Below are 20,199 nucleotides of genomic sequence, written 5' to 3'. Positions count from 1 at the left end.
TAATGTCAGAAAAGCGGTGATATTCCTTTATTACCATATCTCTTACCCATCTTAAAATGTTATTAATGATTTCCTACCTTATTTCCCTGTTTCTTGTTTAGATAAACTTTGTCAACTGTCAAAAGTATATACAGCTACCAAGCATCCAAAGATGTTCTTGACATTCCAAACAACTCCCAAAGAGAGTTTCCAGCACTTGACAGCCTAGTGTAATACTGATAGGGCTGTCTTCCATGATTATGTGAGGAGGCGATCCTGGTTAGGACACATATTCTCTGTGCTGTAAGTTTCCTTTTAATGTCCCACTGCTATCCTACATGTTCTGGTGATGGTATGTTCAATATCTCTCATTCACCTTTATTTTCTATGTTTTTTTTTAAATTTTAAATTTATTTATTTTAATTGGAGGCTAATTACTTTACAATATTGTACTGGTTTTGCCATACATCAACATGAATCCACCATGGGTGCACACGTGTTCCCCATCCTGAACCCCCCATCCCACCTCCCTCCCCATACCATCCCTCTGGGTCATCCCAGTGCACCAGCCCCAAGCATCCTGTATCCTGCATCAAACCTGGAGTGGCAATTCATTTCTTATATGATATTATACATGTTTCAATGCCATTCTCCCAAATCATCCCACCCTCTCCCTCTCCCACAGAGTCCAAAAGACTGTTCTATACATCAGTGTCTCTTTTGCTGTCTCATATACAGGGTTATTGTTACCATCTTTCTAAATTCCATATATATATATGCGTAAGTATACTGTATTGGTATTTTTATTTCTGGCTTAGTTTACTGTGTATAATAGGCTCCAGTTTCATCCACCTCATTAGAACTTGTTCAAATGTATTCTTTTTAACATTTCCTATGTTTTAATATCAGAGAAGGCAATGGCACCCCACTCCAGTACTCTTGCCTGGAAAATCCATGGACAGAGGAGCCTGGTGGGCTGCAATCCACGGGGTTGCTAAGAGTTGGACATGACTGAACGACTTCACTTTCACTTTTCTCTTTCATGCATTGGAGAAGGAAATGGAAACCCACTCCAGTATTCTTGCCTGGAGAATCCCAGGGACGGTGGAGCCTGGTGGGCTGCCGTCTATGGGGTCGCACAGAGTCGGACACGACTGAAGCGACTTAACATGTTTTAATATCACCTAGTATAGAATATAGTCTCCTCCTAGTCAAATAAAGGTTCCACTCACAGAAAGTAGGGAGTATATCTAAGTCTTACTTCAATATTCTGAACATAGGGATGCTCACTCCTGTGTTGCATGAATATGGACAATTATATGCCAACAAATTTATAACTTAGTAGAAATGGATAAATTGCTAGCAATATAATATAACCTACCATGTCTGAAATCATGATGAATTGGAAAATCTGAGCAGACCAATAACAAGGAAGGCAATTGAATCAGTAATCAAAAGCCTCCCAATAAGGAAAAGCTCGGGACTACATTGTTTTGAAATGAATGCCACCAAAATTTTAAAGACGAATTAAAACCAATTCTTCTCAAAACCTTCCCTCAAATTGAAGAGGGCAGAACACTTCTAAACTCTTTTTATGAGGCAGCAGTACCTTGATGGTGGGCCTTAGGAAGCATCACTATGAACAAAGCTAGTGGAGGTGATGGAATTCCAGTTGAGCTTTTTCAAATCCTAAAAGATGACATTGTGAATGTGCTGCACTCAATATGCCAGCAAATTTGGAAAACACAGCAGTGGCCACAAAACTGGAAAAGGTCAGTTTGCATTCCAATCCCAAAGAAAAGCAATGCCAGAGAATGTTCAAACTACTGCACAATTGCACTCATGTCACACAGTAACAAAGTAAGGTAAAATCCTCCAAGCCAGGCTTCAACAGTACATGAACTGTGAACTTCCAGATGTTCAAGCTGGATTTAGAAAAGGCAGAGGAACTAGAGATCAAATTGCCAACATCCACTGGATGATCAAAAACGCAAATGAGTTCCTGAAAAACATCTACTTCTGCTTTATTGACTATGCCAAAGCCTTTGACTGTGTGGATCACAACAAACTGTGGAAAATTCTGAAAGAGATGGGAATACCAGACCACCTGACCTGCCTCCTGAGAAATCTGTATGCAGGTCAAGAAACAACAGGCAGAACTGGACATGGAACAACAGACTGGATCCAAATAGGAAAAGGAGTACGTCAAGGCTGTACATTGTCACCCTGCTTATTTAACTTATATGCAGAGTACATCATGCAAAATGCTGGGCTTGATGAAGCATAAGCTGGAATCAAGATTGCTGGAAGAAATATCAATAACCTCAGATATGCAGATGACACCACCCTTATGGCAGAAAGTGAAGAGGAACTCAAAAGCGTCCTGTTAAAAGTGAAAGAGGAGAGTGAAAAAGTTGGCTTAAAGCTCAACATTCAGAAAACTAAGATCATGGCATCTGGTCCAGTCACTACCTGGCAAGTAGATGGGGAAACAATGGAAACAGTGAGAAAGTTTATTTTGGGGGGCTCCAAACTCACTGCAGATGGTGACTGCCGCCATGAAATTAAAAGACCCTTGCTCTTTGGAAGAAAAGCTATGACCAACCTACACAGCATATTAAAAAGCAGAGACATTACTTTGCCAATAAAGGTGCATCTAGTGAAAGCTATGGTTTTTCCAGTAGTCATGTATGGATGTGAGATCTGGACTATAAAGAAAGTTGAGCACCAAAGAATTGATGCTTTTGAACTGTGGTGTTGGAGAAGACTCTTGAGAGTCCCTTGGACTGCACAGACATCCAACCAGTCCATCCTAAAGGAAATCATCCCTGAATATTCATTGGAAGGACTGAGGTTGAAGCTGAAACTCCAAAATTTTGGCCACCTGATGCGAGGAAGTGACTCATTGGAAAATACCCTGATGCTGGGAAAGATTGAGGCAGGAGGAGAAGGGGACCACAGAGGATGAGATGGTTGAACGGCACCACCGACTCAATGGACATGAGTTTGAGTAGGCTCCAGCAGTTGGTGATGGACAGGGAGGCCTGGTGTGCTGCAGTCCATGGGGTTGCAAAGAGTTGGACAGGACTGAGCGACTGAACTGAACTGAAGTATCCCTATCTTGTCACTGGAATGCCTCAGAGGACCTCTTTCAGTCTTCATTCAAAAATATCTTCCTAATCTAGATGCAACAGACACTTCTTTCTTGAAGTCTCACTCTTCTGTGCTAAGCATTGCCCTCATGCCAAGTTCCTTCCGAGTGTTTATATTCTTACGTCAGTTAACAGCTCAGGTCATAAAGAATATAGGATAACAGAGTTATGTGAACCTCTCTCTGGGGACTAGAAGGAGGTTTAAGAGCCCTGGACCCCTAAACAAGATAAGGGAAATAGGAATCTAAACAGTATTTCCATGGTTTGAAGTTTTGCCAGCCCTGCTGAGCACAAAGGCCACTCCCACCTCATACCACGTACCCTATCAGAGGCCACGGCCAGGTCTCAATACCAGAGAACTTAAGGGCCCGATAACCGGGTCCTCTTCACAGAAGCTTACTCCACATTGTGTAGGTATCCATGCCTGTCTGCTCCACTTCCAGATGTCTTCCCAGTGGCCCCATCTCAGCACTGTCCCTCATGCACCCCGAGAGCTCTGTCATGTCTCGGAGGTCCTCTCTCTTTCCCCTCCACAGTATCAGATCCCAACTTACACCAGGGGCAGCAGCCATCTCTGCGTTCAAGGGAGTAGAAACAGTAGAGAGAGCAAAGGAGCTGCCCTCCCGTTTACAGAAGCAGCTAAGTTGGAAATCTCCTATCTGCCTGCTGTGTGTGTCAGGATTTCCTGCACCCTTTGTTCTTGCAAGTGCTAGAGAATTTTCTGTCACTTTCTGTACAGTGGATTCCCTAAACAGAAATGTCATCTAATCATGCATGTCTCGTCTCAGCCAATCCATTGTCCTCCTTATTCCTAACGTGAGAGACCCTTTTGTGTAGGAAATTGTTCTGTGCTTAACCACGCACCAGTCCCAATCCTGACTTCTATGTAGCCCTGGACCCTCAGTGGCTTGACTTTGAACACTTGGTGGTCCTTTCCAGGTCTTTCCATCCTGGAGAACATGGTTTTACAGAAGTGTCCGTGTAATGAAAGGAATGGGAGCAGAGAACTCATTTCAATATTTTTGAAACCTTAATCAGATGTTATGTTCTCCTCTTTGAAGCTCTCACCAGAGAGTGAATCATGTTGGAAAACCTAATACTTGTTTGAGTGTATTTTGTGTAGGGAGACATACATTCTGAAACACATAGAATGAGTGTGAAGGGGGAAGAATACCTGATGGGATAGATTGGAAACCTTGACCTGCCTTTTCTCCCTTCAGACAGCTGTCCGGGGTCTTACTGCCCCTGTGTTTAGAAAACACGATTGTGAGCTTTGACTGACGCACAGCCGTAAAGGGCTATCCCAAGTCCACTGTCCAGTAGGATCCAGGGATTCTGAAACTTCACCAGTGGGCAGGCAGAAAAGCTCAGATTAGCTTGAGGGTGATCTGGAAAGAGAAAGTCCTGCTGCAGGACAGGGATGGGGGAGGGGCCTGGAAAGAGTAAGGAAGACTGGACAAGGCAGCCTGGAGTAAACTGTTTTCAATTTCCAAACTTTACTGGCACTCATTTAATTTCTTAAATCTCCACGCCACTTCTGGAAAGAGAAGAGGAAGTGTGGATGGTTAAAGCACCTCAAAATTAAATCACATCTTCTCAGAGCTTTTCTGTCTTGCCCTTCTGGCTCCAGGGGCCTATGCCATGTTGGTGCCTAAGTCTGCATTCTCAGGGGAAGCAGGGAACCTTGGTCAGAATGTCCAGGATGCTGAGCCCAGAAATGTCATTGGCCAGCAATGATATCTGTGTGCCAATACCCCTGAGATCTCTACCCATAGCCCGACCCTGAGCTGCAGATCTGTGGATCTAGCTCCTTCCAAGCATGGTTTTGTGGTTCTTTCCTGGGAAATACCCTGTATAGAAGAGCCTGGAAAGCTATACACAGTCCATGGGGTCACAAAGGGTTGGACTGGACTGAGAGACTAACATACACACACACACACACACAAATGTTGTCAGGCACAATTTTAAGAGCTCTGAATGTTTGACTAGTTAACAAATATTATTTTCAAGTCAAGAAACAGGTGTGGAAGGTTAAGCAACATTGCCTAAGGATGCTCATCTAGGAATTGGCAGAGCAACACTGAATCTCTGAAGGCTGACTTCCAAACATGTATTCTTAATCACAATATTAATATTTGGTCTACCTATTGGGACTAGAGAACCATGTATACATACAGGGATGAAAAGAGTTCCTTACTGAAAATTAATAAAAAAATTGCAAGATTATTATTTCAAATGAAGAACAGTAAAAATGATGTTGAAAATAGGTTATCTATAAAAGATACCCATTGGCAAAATTGCAGTAGAAAGGTTCCATTAACTTTATCCATCACATCAACTATGATGGTTTCCATACCACTGATTCAGCATCACAGTCAAGAGTTAAAGACTTTGAATCCACATTCATTTGTTTGAAAAATACTGATCAATCTGAGATCCAGGAAAGTAGTACAGGAATCTCAGCAGTCATCTAGTCATCTAGATGACCATTTATACATGAAAATATTGAGATGAAGGGAAATGAGGTGACTTCCTCATATCAAATCGCTGGACCAAGAGGGTTCTGTTAGGTGGAACCCAGGTCTCCTGACTAATGAGTTTTCCTCTACCCAGAAGACTCTGTATTTAAAGGCTGTTACATGTGCCCATCTGTGTTGCTCATGATCATTGCACTAGATGGTAAGCAGGAGTGGCATGGACATTGGACAGAGCCTAGAAAAGAAATTCACCACAGATTAAAATTCAGCATTCAGCAGTATATTGGCTGTATTAATGGAGATAGAGCACCTGAAACAAAGAAGGTGACAGTTCTGATCTACCCAGTGTTAGTTATACTAACCTGGCCTACTGCACCCATTTTCAGTTCAGTTCAGTTGCTCAGTCATGTCTGACTCTTTGTGACCCCATGAACCACAGCACGCCAGGCCGCCCTGTCCATAACTAACTGCCAGAGCCTACTCAAACTCATGTCCATTGAGTTGGTGAAGACATCCAACCATCTCATCCTCTCTCATCCCCTTCTCCTCCTGCCCTCAACCTTTCCCAGCATCAGGGTCTTTTCAAATGAGTCAGCTCATCACATCAGGTGGCCAAAGTGTTGGAGTTTCAGCTTCAGCATCAGTTCTTCCAATGAATATTCAGGGATGATTTCCTTTAGGATGGACTGGTTGGAACTCCTTGCAGTCCAAGGGACTCTCAAGAGTTTCCTCCAACACCACAGTTCAGCACTCAGCTTTCTTTATAGTCCAACTCTCCCATCCGGATATGACTACTGGAAAAACCACAGCCTTGACCAGACGGACCTTTGTTGACAAAGTAATATCTCCCCTTTTTAATATGCTGTCTAGGTTGGTCATAACTTTCCTTCCAAGGAGTAAGTGTCTTTTAATTTCATGGCTACAGTCACCATCTGCAGTGATTTTGGAGCCCCCAAATAAAGTCAGCCACTGTTTCCCCATCTATTTGCCATGAAGTGATAGGGCTGGATGCCATGATCTTAGTTTTCTGAATTTGAGCTTTAAGCCAACATTTTCACTCTCCTCTTTCACTTTCATCAAGAGGCTTTTAGTTCTTCTTCACTTTCTGCCATAAGGGTGGTATCATCTGGATATCTGAGGTTATTGATATTTCTCCTGGCAATCTTGATTCTAGCTTGTGCTTCATGCAATCCAGCGTTTCTCATGATGTACTCTGCATATAAGTTAAATAAGCAAGGTGACAATATATAGCCTTGGTGTACTCCTTTTCCTATTTGGAACCAGTCTGTTGTTCTATGTTCAGTTCTAACTGTTGCTTCTTGACCTGCATATAGGTTTCTTAGGAGGCAGGTCAGGTGGACTGGTAGCACCTATTTTTAGACACTACATATTTTCAAAGAAGGGGATTGGGAGGCTCAAAGAGAGATCGGACTTCAAATATCTGAAGGGCTATCATGTGAGAGGAAGGTTAGATCTCTACTTTGGCTTCTATAAGTTTAACCAGAAGCAGGGAAGCCACAAAAGGGCACTTGTTTGGAAATCAAACAGGCCTGAGTACACGTCCACAGGGCCACTCACTAGCTATGACCTTGGGATGACTTACTCCATTAAGACCAGATGTGTTCATCTCTAGGATAGAGATTTCTCTTTCATAGAATTTTGTGGAAATACATCATTAGGGTATACTTAAACATGGCTGCTTTCCTAAACTAAAGGTTCGGAAGTGTAAATGAGCTCCAATGGACATTAAGCATGTGTGTGCTGCCATCCATTCCCTCACCCACCACCAACCATGGTCCTGATTTTTTTTTGCTTGTAAGGGATACATCACCCTCTGTGGGTCGTCCTTCCCAACCTTCTGCAACTTTCCCCTTTTAGGGCAACCACAGCACAGAGAAGCACTTCCTCCTGCTGGGTTTCTTCAACTGGCCTTCCCTGCAGTCTGTCCTCTTCATCCTCGTCCTCCTGTGCTACCTCCTGACTCTGATGGGCAACTTAGCACTGGCTGCTGGTGGTGCTAGCCTTCACATGCGCCTGCACACACCCATGTACTGCTTCCTCTGCCATCTGACTCTGATGGATGTGGGCTTCACCACAAGTATGGTGCCACCCCTGCTGGCCAACCTGTGCAGCTGGATGCTGGGGTTGGAGTGCAGTGGCTGCCTGGAACAGCTGTGTGCATCGCTGGTGCTGGGCTCTGCTGAGTGCGTCCTCCCAGTGATGATGGCTCTGGACTGCATTTTCATCCTGTTACTTCCATCCGCCATCATCCTGATCTCTTATGGCACCGTGTCCCATGCTGTATTCGGCATGAGGACCGGAGGCTGTCTCAGGAAAGCGGTGGGCACCTGAGGGTCTCACCTGAGAGTCGTCTGCATGTTCCATTCATCCACCATCTACCCCTACCTACAACCCACTCACAGCTACAACCAACATTGGGCAAGTTCATTTCTCTTTTCTACACTGTAGTCACACCCACTCTCAACCCACTCCTCTCCACCCTAAGGAATAATGAAGTGAAGGGGGGCAGTGAGGAATTCCTGAGGGGTCAGGTGAGAGGGCAAGATGCACAGTGAGTCAATCAGGGAGGGAAGGAGGGGAGTGTTACCCCAGAGCCCAAGGATGGGAATGTCCTTTGGAAAGTCAGTCAGTTTAGCCTGCAGGCTGTTCATTTCTCCATGAGAATCTGCAGGATCTGTCCTTAAAGAGCCCATGGTTAATGGGAAGGTCCTTTCCTCTCATCAGGAAAGGGTCATGTGCTATAAGTAAAAAACCCCACATCCTTTATCTGTGCAGGTTTAGTGAGGGGGAAATGGCCCTTGGGCTTTCTCCTAAGCTGATAAAAAAAAAATGATTTTTGGAGGACTTTTGGGGGGATAATGTATCCCTCAGTCAAGAGACCAAATTCTGGTAAGAGATGCATGACGATCCCAGTCTGATGGAAAACACCATGGAAGATGCCATGGTGTCTGATATCAGAAAAATCCCAAGTGACAATAAAATAGACTCTACCCTGAAGGAGACTCCATTCAAAAAAAAAATCAGTGCAACTGAATGTCTACCTTTCCAGTTAAATAGTACCCACCCCAGAGTACACCACTCATAACTGTAATGAGCAATACCTATGAGTGTGCCTTGTGCTGAGTGGGGTTACGTTCAGAAACACTTCTGCAGGAAATGGTTCTTGAGACAGTTATAAAGAAGGGAAGAGACTAGTGTGGGAGAGGGTGGACATATTTCAGGCTGAGAGAAAAACATAATGTTATCAGGAGGGAGACATGAGGTGGTGACATGGAGGAGGAAAGGAAGGGAATGAGACGGAGGAGGCGGAGAGGAAAAAGTTCCACTAGGCAGACTTTGGACAGAGTGTTGGGGTCAACCCAGAAACCGATCCCCACCCCCTTAACTCAACCCAGAGAAGGCCTGCTAGAGCCTAAGGCAGGCAGGACAGAGACTGCTCCCCAATACCCCACCTTTCTGAAAGTGTTCCCACCTATAGCACATCTATTCCCAAAGACCCCCATGAGAGGCATAAAATCTCTAGATCCCTAAGGTGAGTATCTTGCCATGATTGCCATCATCCCCAGAAATAGGAACCATTTACATGGATGTGACCTAAGAAATGCTTGGTCAGGAGGTATTTTTATTGACTCTCCAATAGCAAAAGTGAAAGTAAATTCAGGAGACCATGCAAGAGCCAGGACTTGTACTTGGACTCTCCATTGCCTAAAAGAATATGCTAATTATCTCTGTAACAGAACAAAGTTGTAAATTCCATTATGTTTATCGGGATATGATCACAGTCCTATTGATAAATGTCCACTGTTTATCTAGTCTTGTGACACATGAATCATGGGTTAACTTTGATCGTATCTCTCTTTTACCTCATCCAGAGTAGTTTCAAGGAATCTGGGGAGCTGGGTTTCAGCAAGTACACTTAGGGTATATAAGGTTTTCACAAAAGCTGGTCGGGGTCCTTGGCTAAGAGGAGACTCTGCCTTGGGTCTGCCAGTGTAATAAACTGCACTCCAGTATCTGCATTGTCCTTCTGAGTGAGTTTGTTTCCCAGAATGTGTGGCTACAACAGTCCCACAGACCCTACCAGTGGACCCTGCAAGGTCTCAATGCAAGAGGACTCAGGAGCCCAATGACCAGGTCCTCTTCACAGAAACTTTCTTCACATTGGGTAGGTATCTATGCCCATCTCCTTCCCTTCCAGATGTCTTCCTTGCCACCCCATCTCCCCAGCACTGTCCCTCATGTACCCCTGAGAGTTCCACCATGTCTCAGAGGTTCTCTCTCTTTCCCCTCTGCAGTATCGAATCCTAACTTATGAAACTGGTGGCAGCTATCTCTGTGCTCAAGATAGTAGAAACAGGAGAGAGAGCAAAGGAGCTGGCCTCCCATTTATAGAAGCAGCTAAGTTGGAAATCCCCTGCCTGCCTGCTGTTTGTATAAGGCTTTCCTGGACCCTTTGTTCTTGCAAGTGCTTTCACTTTCTCTACAGAGGATTCTGTAAGCAGAAATGTCACCTAATCAAGCATGTCTCCTTTCAGCCAATCCATTGCCCTTCTTGTTCTTAATGTGACATGACCCTTTTGTGTTGGAAATTGTTGTGTGCTTAACCACCCACCACTCCCAATCCTGACTTCTATGTAGTCCTGGACCCTCAGGGGCTGGAAGAATCTGAACACTTGGTGATCCTCTCCAGTGCTTTTAAGAACCCTAGATAGCATATTGAAAAGCAGAGACATTACTTTGCCAACAAAGGTTCGTCTAGTCAAGGCTATGGTTTTTCCTGTGGTCATGTATGGATGTGAGAGTTGGACTGTGAAGAAGGCTGAGCACAGAAGAATTGATGCTTTTGAACTGTGGTGTTGGAGAAGACTCTTGAGAGTCCCTTGGATTGCAAGGAGATCCAACAAGTCCATTCTGAAGGAGGTCAGCTCTGGGATTTCTTTGGAAGGAATGATGCTAAAGCTGAAACTCCAGTACTTTGGCCACCTCATGCGAAGAGTTGACTCATTGGAAAAGACTCTGATGCTGGGAGGGATTGGGGGCAAGAGGAGAAGGGGACGACAGAGGATGAGATGGCTGGATGGCATCACTGACTTGATGCATATGAGTTTGGGTGAACTCCAGGAGTTGGTGATGGACAGGGAGGCCTGGTGTGCTGCGATTCATGGGGTCGCAAAGAGTCAGACACAACTGAGTGACTGATCTGATCTGATCTGACTGGCCCATGACCCCTCCTTCTCCTGCCAGTATTTAGGGGTCTTTCTGAGAGGAAGAGTGCCCTGGACATGACAGTGAGAGTTGCTGTGGGTGATGTGACCAGGAGCAGCCTGTTCACACCAGCCTGACAGAATGTGTGAAATACACCAGGAGAGGCAGACATAAGACACATAAACCTGCACTGAGAAGAGACATGATTCCAGTCCAGGGATGCCACTTGCTGAATTAACTTGGGCAAATCTGTTCATCTCCCGAGATGTTGGTTTTCTGGTCTATAAATGACATGATTGGAGAGAAGTCCTAAGGGTCTTCAGGCTCAAGAAACTTTCTTTATATACTGTCCCTTACAAAGAATTTTAGATTCCCGATTCTTGAGCTTCCTAGCACTCTTCCTCTCCTGTGGGAGAACCTGCAAACCAAATCCAGTACCTGAGAACTATCCGGAACTGCCAGTCAAACGCTGACTCTCACCTTCTAGATGTCAAAACAATCACACATCCACTCTCACACCATAGTTCCTCTACTTCTTGGCCTTTCCTCCTGGAGACTCACTAGTGTCATCTCACACGTTCCTAAGGTGCTTCTTACTCTGTGCCTCTTTGGATTTGGATCAGGATGACAAGGGAGTACATAAGCTCTGTGTTCTCCTGGAATTTTTTTCCTTACCCCGATCTCCTAACTTCCCAGATTAATCTCTGCCCTTTTCCTAAGGCTCAGGATGTTTCTACACCCTCCTCTCCCCTTTTCTGAGAGTGATTACTAAAAGTTCCTCCTAAAGTTCAATGTAAAAAGTCTTCAGAAATGCCAGGTATTCATCTTTGTTTGCTGTGTTTCAGTGACCCTTTAGTGTACCTTCACTCCCTGACAGGTTTGAATGATCCCATTTTACTTCTAGCTCTTTCCATCCTGGAGAATATGATTTTACAGAAGTGTCCGTGTAATGAAAGTAATGGGAGCTGAGAACTCATTCCAATACTTTAAAAACCTTAACATAAATCATGTTCTCCTCTTTGAAGCTCTCACTAGAGAGAGAATCAAGTTGGAAAACCTAATACATATTTAAGCATATTTCATGCATGTGTGGGGAAAGACATATATTCTGAAATACACAGAATAAGTATGAAGGGGGAAGAATGCCTGATGGAATCAAGTGCAGGGTTAAAGTTGCAGGATATAAAATTAACACACAGAAAGCCCTTGCATTCCTATACACTAACAATGAGAAAACAGAGAAATTAAGGAAACAATACCATTCACCATTGCAATGAAAAGAATAAAATACATACGAATATATCTACCTAAAGAAACAAAAAACATATATATAGAAAACTATAAAACACTGATGAAAGAAATCAAAGAGGACACAAATAGATGGAGAAATATACCATGTTCATGGATTGGAAATATCAATATAGTGAAAATGAGTATACTACCCAGTAATCCATAGATTCAATGCAATCCCTATCAAGCTACCAATGGTATTTTTCAGAGAACTAGAACAAATAATTTCACAATTTGTATGGAAGTACAAAACACCTCAAATAGCCAAAGCAATCTTGAGAAAGAAGAATGGAACTGGAGGAATCAACCTGCCTGACTTCAGGCTGTACTACAAAACTACAGTCATCAAGACAGTATGGTACGGGCACAAAGACAGAAACATAGATCAATGGAACAAAATAGAAAGCTCAGAGATAAATCCACACACCTATGGACACCTTATCTTTGCCAAATAAGGCAAGAATATACAATGGAGAAAAGACAATGCCTTTAACAAGTGGTGCTGGGAAAACTGGTCAACCACTTGTAAAAGAATGAAACTAGAACACTTTTTAACACCATACACAAAAATAAAATCAAAATGGATTATAGATCTAAATGTAAGACCAGAAACTATAAAACTCCTAGAGGAAAACATAGGCAAAACACTCTCCAACATAGATCATGGCAGGATCCTCTATAACCCACCTCCCAGAGTAATGGAAATAAAATAAAAAATAAACAAATGAGACCTAATTAAACTTAAAAGTTTTTGCACAACGAAGGAAACCATAAGCAAGGTGAAAAGCCATCCTTCAGAATGGGAGAAAAAAATAGCAACTGAAGCAACTGACAAAGAATTAATCTCAAAAATATACAAGCAACTCCTGTAGCTCAATTCCAGAAAAATAAATGACACAATCAAAAAATGGGCCGAAGAACTAAACAGGCATTTCTCCAAAGAAGACATACAGATGGCTAACAAACACATGAAAAGATGCTCAACATCACTCATTATCAGAGAAATGCAAATCAAAACCACAGTGAGGTACCATCTCACAGTGGCCAGAATGGCTGCTATCCAAAAGTCTACAAACAATAAATGTTGGAGAGGGTGTGGAGAAAAGGGAACCTGCTTACACTGTTGGTAGGAATGCAAACTAGTACTGCTACTATGGAGAACAGTGTGGAGATTCCTTAAAAAACTGGAAATAGAACTGCCATATGACCCAGCAATCCCACTGCTGGGCATACACACCGAGGAAACCAGAATTGAAACAGACACATGTACTGCAATGTTCATCGCAGCACTGTTTATAACAGCCAGGACATGGAAGCAACCTGGATATCCATCAGCAGATGAATGCATAAGAAAGCAGTGGTACATATACACAATGGGATATTACTCAGCCATTAAAAAGAATACATTTGAATCAGTTCTAATGAGGTGGATGAAACTGGAGCCTATTATACAGAGTGAAGTAAGTCAGAAAAAAATACACCAATACAGTATACTAACGCATGTATATGGAATTTAGAAAGATGGTAACTATAACCCTATATGTGAGACAGCAAAGAGACACAGATGTAAAGAACAGTCTTTTGGACTCAGCGGGAGAAGGTGAGGGTGGGATGATTTGACAGAATAGCATTGAAACATGTATATTATCAGATGTGAAACAGATTGCCATACCAGGTTCGCTGCATGGGACAGAGTGCTCAGGGCTGATGTACTGGGATGACCCAGAGGGATGAGATGGGGAGGGAAGTGGGAGGGAGGTTCAGGATGGGGAACACATGTACACCCATGGCTGATTCATGGCAATGTATGGCAAAACCACTACAAAACAACAACAACAACAAAGTACTGGGAGCCGAGAACTCATTCGAGTACTTTAAAAACCTTACCATAAATCATGTTCTCCTCTTTGAAGCTCTCACGAGAGAGAGAATCAAGTTTGAAAACCTAATACTTATTTAAGTGTATTTCATGTGTGTGTGGAAAGACATACATTCTGAAACACACAGAATAAGTATGAAGGGGGAAGAATATCTGATGGAATCGAGTGGAAACCTTACCTGCCTTTCCTCCCTTCAGATAGTTCTCCAGGTTCCTATTGTCCCTGAGTTTAGAAGACAAGATTATGACCTTGGGCTGAAGCACAGCAGCAAAGGGCTTCCCCTGACCCTCCCTGAGTTCACTGTTCAATAGGATCGGGGAATTCTGAATCCTCACCGGTGTCCAGGCAGAAAAACTCAGATCAGGTTGAGGTTGATCTGGAAAGAGAAAGTCCTGCAGCAGGACAGGGACTAGGAATGGGCCCGGAGAGATTTAAAGTTTATCTGTCTGAACTAGTGTGTGTCTGTGTAATCACAGAATTAGGTGATTTGACTTTTTATAACTCTACATCTCTAGAACCATGGGTCTATAAGCCTGAATGTCATCTCTTGCATTTATTCATCTCCAGTATGACTATAAAATCATCAAATCACTGGACCAAGGTGGTTCTGTTAGGTGGAACCCAGGTCTGCTGACTTATGTTTTTTCCTGTTACACATGTGCCCATCTGTGTTGCTCATGATTGTCATACTAGATGGTAAACAGGAGTGGCATGGACATTGGACACAGCCTGGAAGAGAGACTCACCACAGATTAAAATTCAGCATTCAGCAGTATATTGGCTGTATTAATGGAGGTAGAGCACATCAAACAAAAGGGTGACAGTTCTGATCTACCCATTTTTAGTTATACTAACCTGGAGCATTGCATCTATTTTTAGGCATTTTTTTACATGCTTCCAAAGAAGGGGGTCAGGAGGCTCAAAAAAGAAATTTTTGTCTTCAAATATCTGAAGGGCTATCATGTGAGAGGAAGTTTAGGTTTCTACTTTCTACTTTGGCTCCTAGGAATACACCAGAAACAGGGAAGCAGCACAAGTGTATTGGTTCAGAAATCAAACAGGTCTGAGTACATGTCCAAAGGACCACTCAGTGGCTATGACCTTTGGACGCTTTATCTTATAGAGCTCAAGTATGTTCATCTTTAGGAGGGAGATTCTATCTTCCTCATCGAATTTTATGGTAAATACATCAACTAGGGTATCCTTATACATGGTTGTTTCCTAAACTAAGGATTCAGATCTGTAAATGAGCTCCCATGGACACCTAAACATGTGTATGCTGCCATCCATTTCCCCTCTGCACTCCCCATCCCTTTGCTTGTAAGGGATACATCACCCTTGTGTGTCATCCTTCCAAACCTTCTGCGAGTTTGCCCTTTAGGGCAACCACAGCACAGAGAAGCTCTTCCTCCTGTTGGGCTGTTCCGACGGGCCCTGCCTGCAGCCTGTCCTCTTTGCCCTCATCCTCCTCTGCTACCTCCTGACTCTAAGGGGCAACTTGGCGCTGGTGCTGCTGGCAGTGCATGACCATGTACTGCTTCCTCTGCCACCTGGCCCTGGTGGATGTGGGCTTCACCACGAGTGTGGTGCCTCTCCTGCTGGCCATCCTGCACAATCCGGTGCTGAGTCTGGAGCCGGTGGGTGCCTGGTGCAGCTGTGCGCATCGCTGGCTCTGGGCTCGGCTGAGTGTGTCCCCCAGGCAGTGATGGCTCTGGATCATGTGGCTGCTCGTGCCCTCTGCCGTGATCCTGGCCTACCTGGCAGCACGGCCCATGCTGTTGTGGCATGAGGGCCAGAGGCAGCCTCAGGAAAGTGGTGGGCACCTGTGGGTCCCACCTGAAAGCCATCTGACTGTTCTGTGGATCCCTCCTCTACAGCTACCTGCAACCCATGCACAGCTACAACCAGTGGCAGGCAAGTTCATTTCTCTTTTCTACACTGTCACACATCCACCCTCATCCCACTCCTCTCCACCCTCAGGAATAAGGAAGAGAAGGAGGCAGCGAGGAGGTTCCTGAGGGATTTGGGGAGAGGGCAAGAGCACAGTGAGTCAGTCAGGGAAGGAAGGAGGGGAATGTTACCCAGGGCCCAAGGATGGGAATGTCCGGTGTAAAGACTAGACTTCAGGCTGTTCATTTCTCTATGAGGATCTGCAAGATTTGTCCCTAAGGAGCCCATGGTTAATGGGGAGGTCTCTTCCTCCCATCAGGAAAGGTTCACGTGCTGTAGGTAAAACCCCCATGTCCTTTATCTGTGCAAGTTTAGTGAGGGAGCATTGGCCCTTGAGCTTTCTCCTAATCTGATGAAAAAAAAACTTTGATTTTGGGAGGATCTTTCCCATCTTCGGGGGTATTATATCTCCCAGTTAATAGCTCATTTGCTGGTAAGAGATGATGAATATCCCAGTCTAGTGGAAGAGACCATGGAAGACCCCATGGTGTCTGACATCAGACATCCCTAAGTGACAATCAGATCATACTCAGCCCTGTAGGAGATTCCATCCAAAAAAAAGAAAAGCTCTGGTCTCTCATCGCAGGGCATCAGTACAACCAAATGCCCTCCTACCAAGTTAAGTAGTGCCCAGCCCAGAGCACTTGACTCATCGTTGTAATGAGCAACATGTATAAGTGTGCTTTGTGCTGAGTGGGGTTACGTTCATAAACGCTTCTACCAGAGGTGGTTCTTGAGACAGTTATAAAGAAGAGGAGACTAGTGGGAAAGAGGGTGGACATGTTTCAGGCTGTGAGAAAACATACAGGTGATCACGAGGGAGAAATGAGATGGAGGAAGAAAGGAAGGGAAGGAGATGGAGGACACGGAGAGGGACAAGCTCCACTAGCCAGACTGTGGGCAGAGTGTCGGGGTCAACCCAGAAATCAACCCCTACCCCCAGCACAGAAGTCCTGGCAGAGCCTCAGGCAGGCAGGCCAGAGACTGCTCTCTCACTCACTCACTTTTCTGGAAGTTTGTTCCCACCTAAAGTATATCTATTCCCAAGGAGCCCCCACTGGAGGCATAAAATTTCTAGATCCCCAAGGTGAATATCTTGCCATGACCACCATCATCCCCAGAAATAAGAGTGGTTTAATTGGGTGTGGGAAACAGAGTAAGAAGGGCCATGGTGCCAAGTTTCACTTCATAACAAACAGCTTTAAATAAGGAGAGGGGAAGTAATTTAATTTTTCTAAATTATTTATTAACATTATGTCACAGTAAATAAATCACTTCATAATAAGTCATTTCACTATTGTCTACAGGCAGAGTGTCAGTTTGACTCAATGATTATTGAGTCATATGAGAGAAGAAACACTGAGCTAAATATAGATGAAACACAGTAATTAGAAGAACATCGATCACAATCTATCTTGTTGACTGGGAAAGGAAATAGGAGTTTTTCTATGAATCGGACAGAACCAAGACAGGATGCAGCTGCAACTGTCTTTGAATGTCATCTCTAATAGGCCTTCAAATTCTAATATGTTCTAACATATCAAATATATGCAATTTTGCCAATTATTCAATCACACTAGAATTAAAGAATCAATTGGTTATAAATATTCTAGTCTTCCACCTCAATTCACCCCAAATCTTTTGCTTCTCCTATCACTCCATCTGCAGGATGGTCACCCACCAATGCAGGGGTATGTCATGAAGAGTAAATGGCCCTTTTTGATGCCATAATCTCCCATGATCTTCCCGTCTTCCAGTTTCTTTCCATTGCAGTTCACAATCTGATTCTTAGGGGGTATAGCGGTCCTCATCTTGATCATCTCCTTCACCTGGGTCACTGAGGTGGACCTTCGCACCTGGAGGTTGTGCCTCTGCCCCTCACCAGGCTCCACCAAAACCAAGGGCAGCTCCTCATCACTGGGCTTCACCACCTTCAGGGTGAGGTGGATGGACTTCTCCTTGTCGATGCCATACGATGACAGAGTTCTCTTTGGCTTTAGGGTCTTCGAGCCCAGCTGCAGGACCTGATCCGGCACAGGAACCTTGGTCCTAGAGCGGACACGTTCATTGATCTTATTCACTCTGTCTCCCAGATGGGCAGTGAAGGTCATTGGTTTCCATTTCTCAGAATGGACAGTCACCTGGACAAAAAAAGGCCAAGAGACAGTTGCCTAGATTTCCTGCCCTCTTCTACACCCCTTGTTCCCCCTCCTTTATTGCTCCCACCCTTCACCGCCAGTCTGGTGCTCCAGATCCTTTACAACAAGCTGTGTCCTTCCCTTGTTTCAAACGTCTCTTTTGAAATTATCAGGTTCTAATGCAAGAAAACCAGTCTGATTCTTTTGTAACCACACTTCTTATCCTTCCCCAAAATGTTATCAATGACTTCCCACCTAATTTACCTGTCTCCTATCCAGGTAAAAGTTGTCAGATGTTAAAAACAAAACATCTAAAAATGTACGCCAGAGTTTATAAACACCTTTCAAAGAGAATTTCGCAGACTTCACATTCTCATGGAATACTCATAGGGCTGTCCTCCATGACGTGACTATTTTAGATGAAAACCCTGTTTAGGAAACATCTTCTCTGTACTATTTGTACTTTTTTTTGGTAACAATAATTCATTTTTTATAGTGTCCCTATTTTCAGTATCACTTGGCCATATGTATTTCCTATGTTTTCCTATCCATCCATTATAGAATATGATCTCTTCCTTTTATCAAATTGGGGCTCCACTCACAGAAAATAGGGACTACATCTGAGTCTTACTTCAGTAATCTCAACAAAGGGAATCTCATTCCTGCGCTCTTGCTGGAAAGTCTCAGAGGACTTCTTTCAGGCTTCATTCAAAAATATCTTTCCAGTCCAGATGCCACAGAGATTTCTTCACTGAACTCTCACTCTTCTGTGCTAAGCATTGCCCTCATTCCAGGTCCTCTTTGTAGAGAATATAGTCTCACATAAGGTAATGTAACAGGGCATTAACAACTTAAAATAAGTGAATTCTGTCAACCTCTCTTTTAAGAAAAGAAGAAAGCTTAAGTTTAATTGCCCTGGAGGCCTAAACAGGGTAAAAGAGAAAGGGATCAAGACAATATTTTCAGTTTCAAGCTTGCCAGCCCTGCTGAGCACAAAGCCCACTCCTGCTTCCTACCAAGTATCCCTAAGTGTGAACAGTGCAAGGTCTCGATGTAAGAGAACTCAGGAGCCCAAGAACTCTTATAGAAACTTTCTTCACATTCAGTAGGTATTGATGCCCATCTCCTCCCCTTCCAGATGTCTTCCCAGCAACACTCATCCCCCTCTTCATCTCCCAGAACTGTCCCTCATCTATTCCTGAGTCTCTCCCATGATTCAGAGGTCTTCTCCCTTCCCCCACCCCTGGTATCAAATCTCAACTCACAAGGAGGGTGGCAGGCATGTCTTCAATCAGAGGTGCAGAATCAGGAGACAGAGCAAAGGACCGGGCCTCCAGTTTAAATAAGCAGCCGAACGGGAAATACCCTGCCTGACTGCTGTATTTATTAAGCTTCCCCGTACCCTTTGCTCTTGCATGGTATGCTGAATTTACTTTCACTTTTGCTACTGGGGAGTCAATAAACAAAAATACCTCCCGACCAAGCACTTCCCAGGTCAGCCAATCCATTTGCCCTCCTTGTTCCAAACATGGGATGGTCTTTCTCTGTTGAGAATTTTTCCCTGATTAATCACCCACCACTCCCAATCCTGACTTGTGACTTCCAGCCTGCAGCTCTGACCCTCACTGGCTTGAAGATCTTTAACACTGGTGATCCTCCCCTTAGCTTTTAAGAGCCCCCTTGCCATTAGTCAGAGAACTTCCTTAGAACAGGGGTACCCGGGAGAGAACAGTGAGAGTTGCCATGTGTGATGTGACCAGGAGCAGCCTGTTAACCCCAGCTTAGCAGAATGTGAGAAGCTGGCCTACAGAAAACATGGGATAAATAACCCTGGACTGAGAAGAGCCATGAGTTCCAGTCCCAGGGCTGACACTCAATTAACCTGGGCAAATCTGTTCACCTCCCTGGATGCTGGCTTTCTGGTCTATAAAATGAGATGATTGGAGAGAATTTCTAAGTGTATTCCAGGCTCAGAAAATTTTGTTTATAAATATCCTTTACAAAGAACTTTAGATTGCTGGGTCTTGAGCTTTCTAGCACTTCCTACGGTGTCTACAAACCAAACCTACTACTTGAGAGCAACCCAAATCCAGCAGTCAAAAGCTGA

General features: G+C 44.0%; 2 protein-coding genes across 10 annotated transcripts in view; both read right to left on the bottom strand.

The window, feature by feature from the left end:
* The window catches only part of LOC102281521 (protein C19orf12 homolog), a 34,043-nt gene extending 19,759 nt beyond the window's left edge, over window positions 1-14,284 (bottom strand). For 6 of the 9 annotated variants that reach the window (XM_070361329.1, XM_070361331.1, XM_070361333.1 and 3 more), the window contains exon 1: window positions 14,183-14,252. The gene's annotated coding sequence lies outside the window, so the exon portion shown is untranslated. Of the gene's footprint in view, window positions 1-14,182 lie in introns of all 9 variants that reach the window. The other 3 variants (XM_070361335.1, XM_070361336.1, XM_070361337.1) reach the window with 1 other exon arrangement.
* A 2,868-nt stretch (window positions 14,285-17,152) lies between these two features.
* On the bottom strand, window positions 17,153-19,501 carry LOC102280949 (ubiquitin D). Its single transcript, XM_014483651.2, has 2 exons — window positions 19,358-19,501; window positions 17,153-18,095 (listed from the first exon to the last, which is right to left on the bottom strand). The coding sequence occupies exons 1-2, from the start codon at window positions 19,373-19,375 to the stop codon at window positions 17,628-17,630; spliced, it is 486 nt and encodes a 161-aa protein (XP_014339137.2). The 5' UTR covers window positions 19,376-19,501; the 3' UTR covers window positions 17,153-17,627.
* Between the last annotated feature and the right edge of the window lie 698 nt (window positions 19,502-20,199).

This window comes from Bos mutus, chromosome 23, assembly GCF_027580195.1.
Source record: "Bos mutus isolate GX-2022 chromosome 23, NWIPB_WYAK_1.1, whole genome shotgun sequence".
NCBI classification, from domain to species: domain Eukaryota; kingdom Metazoa; phylum Chordata; class Mammalia; order Artiodactyla; family Bovidae; genus Bos; species Bos mutus.
This window is presented reverse-complemented; position numbering and strand designations above follow the sequence as displayed.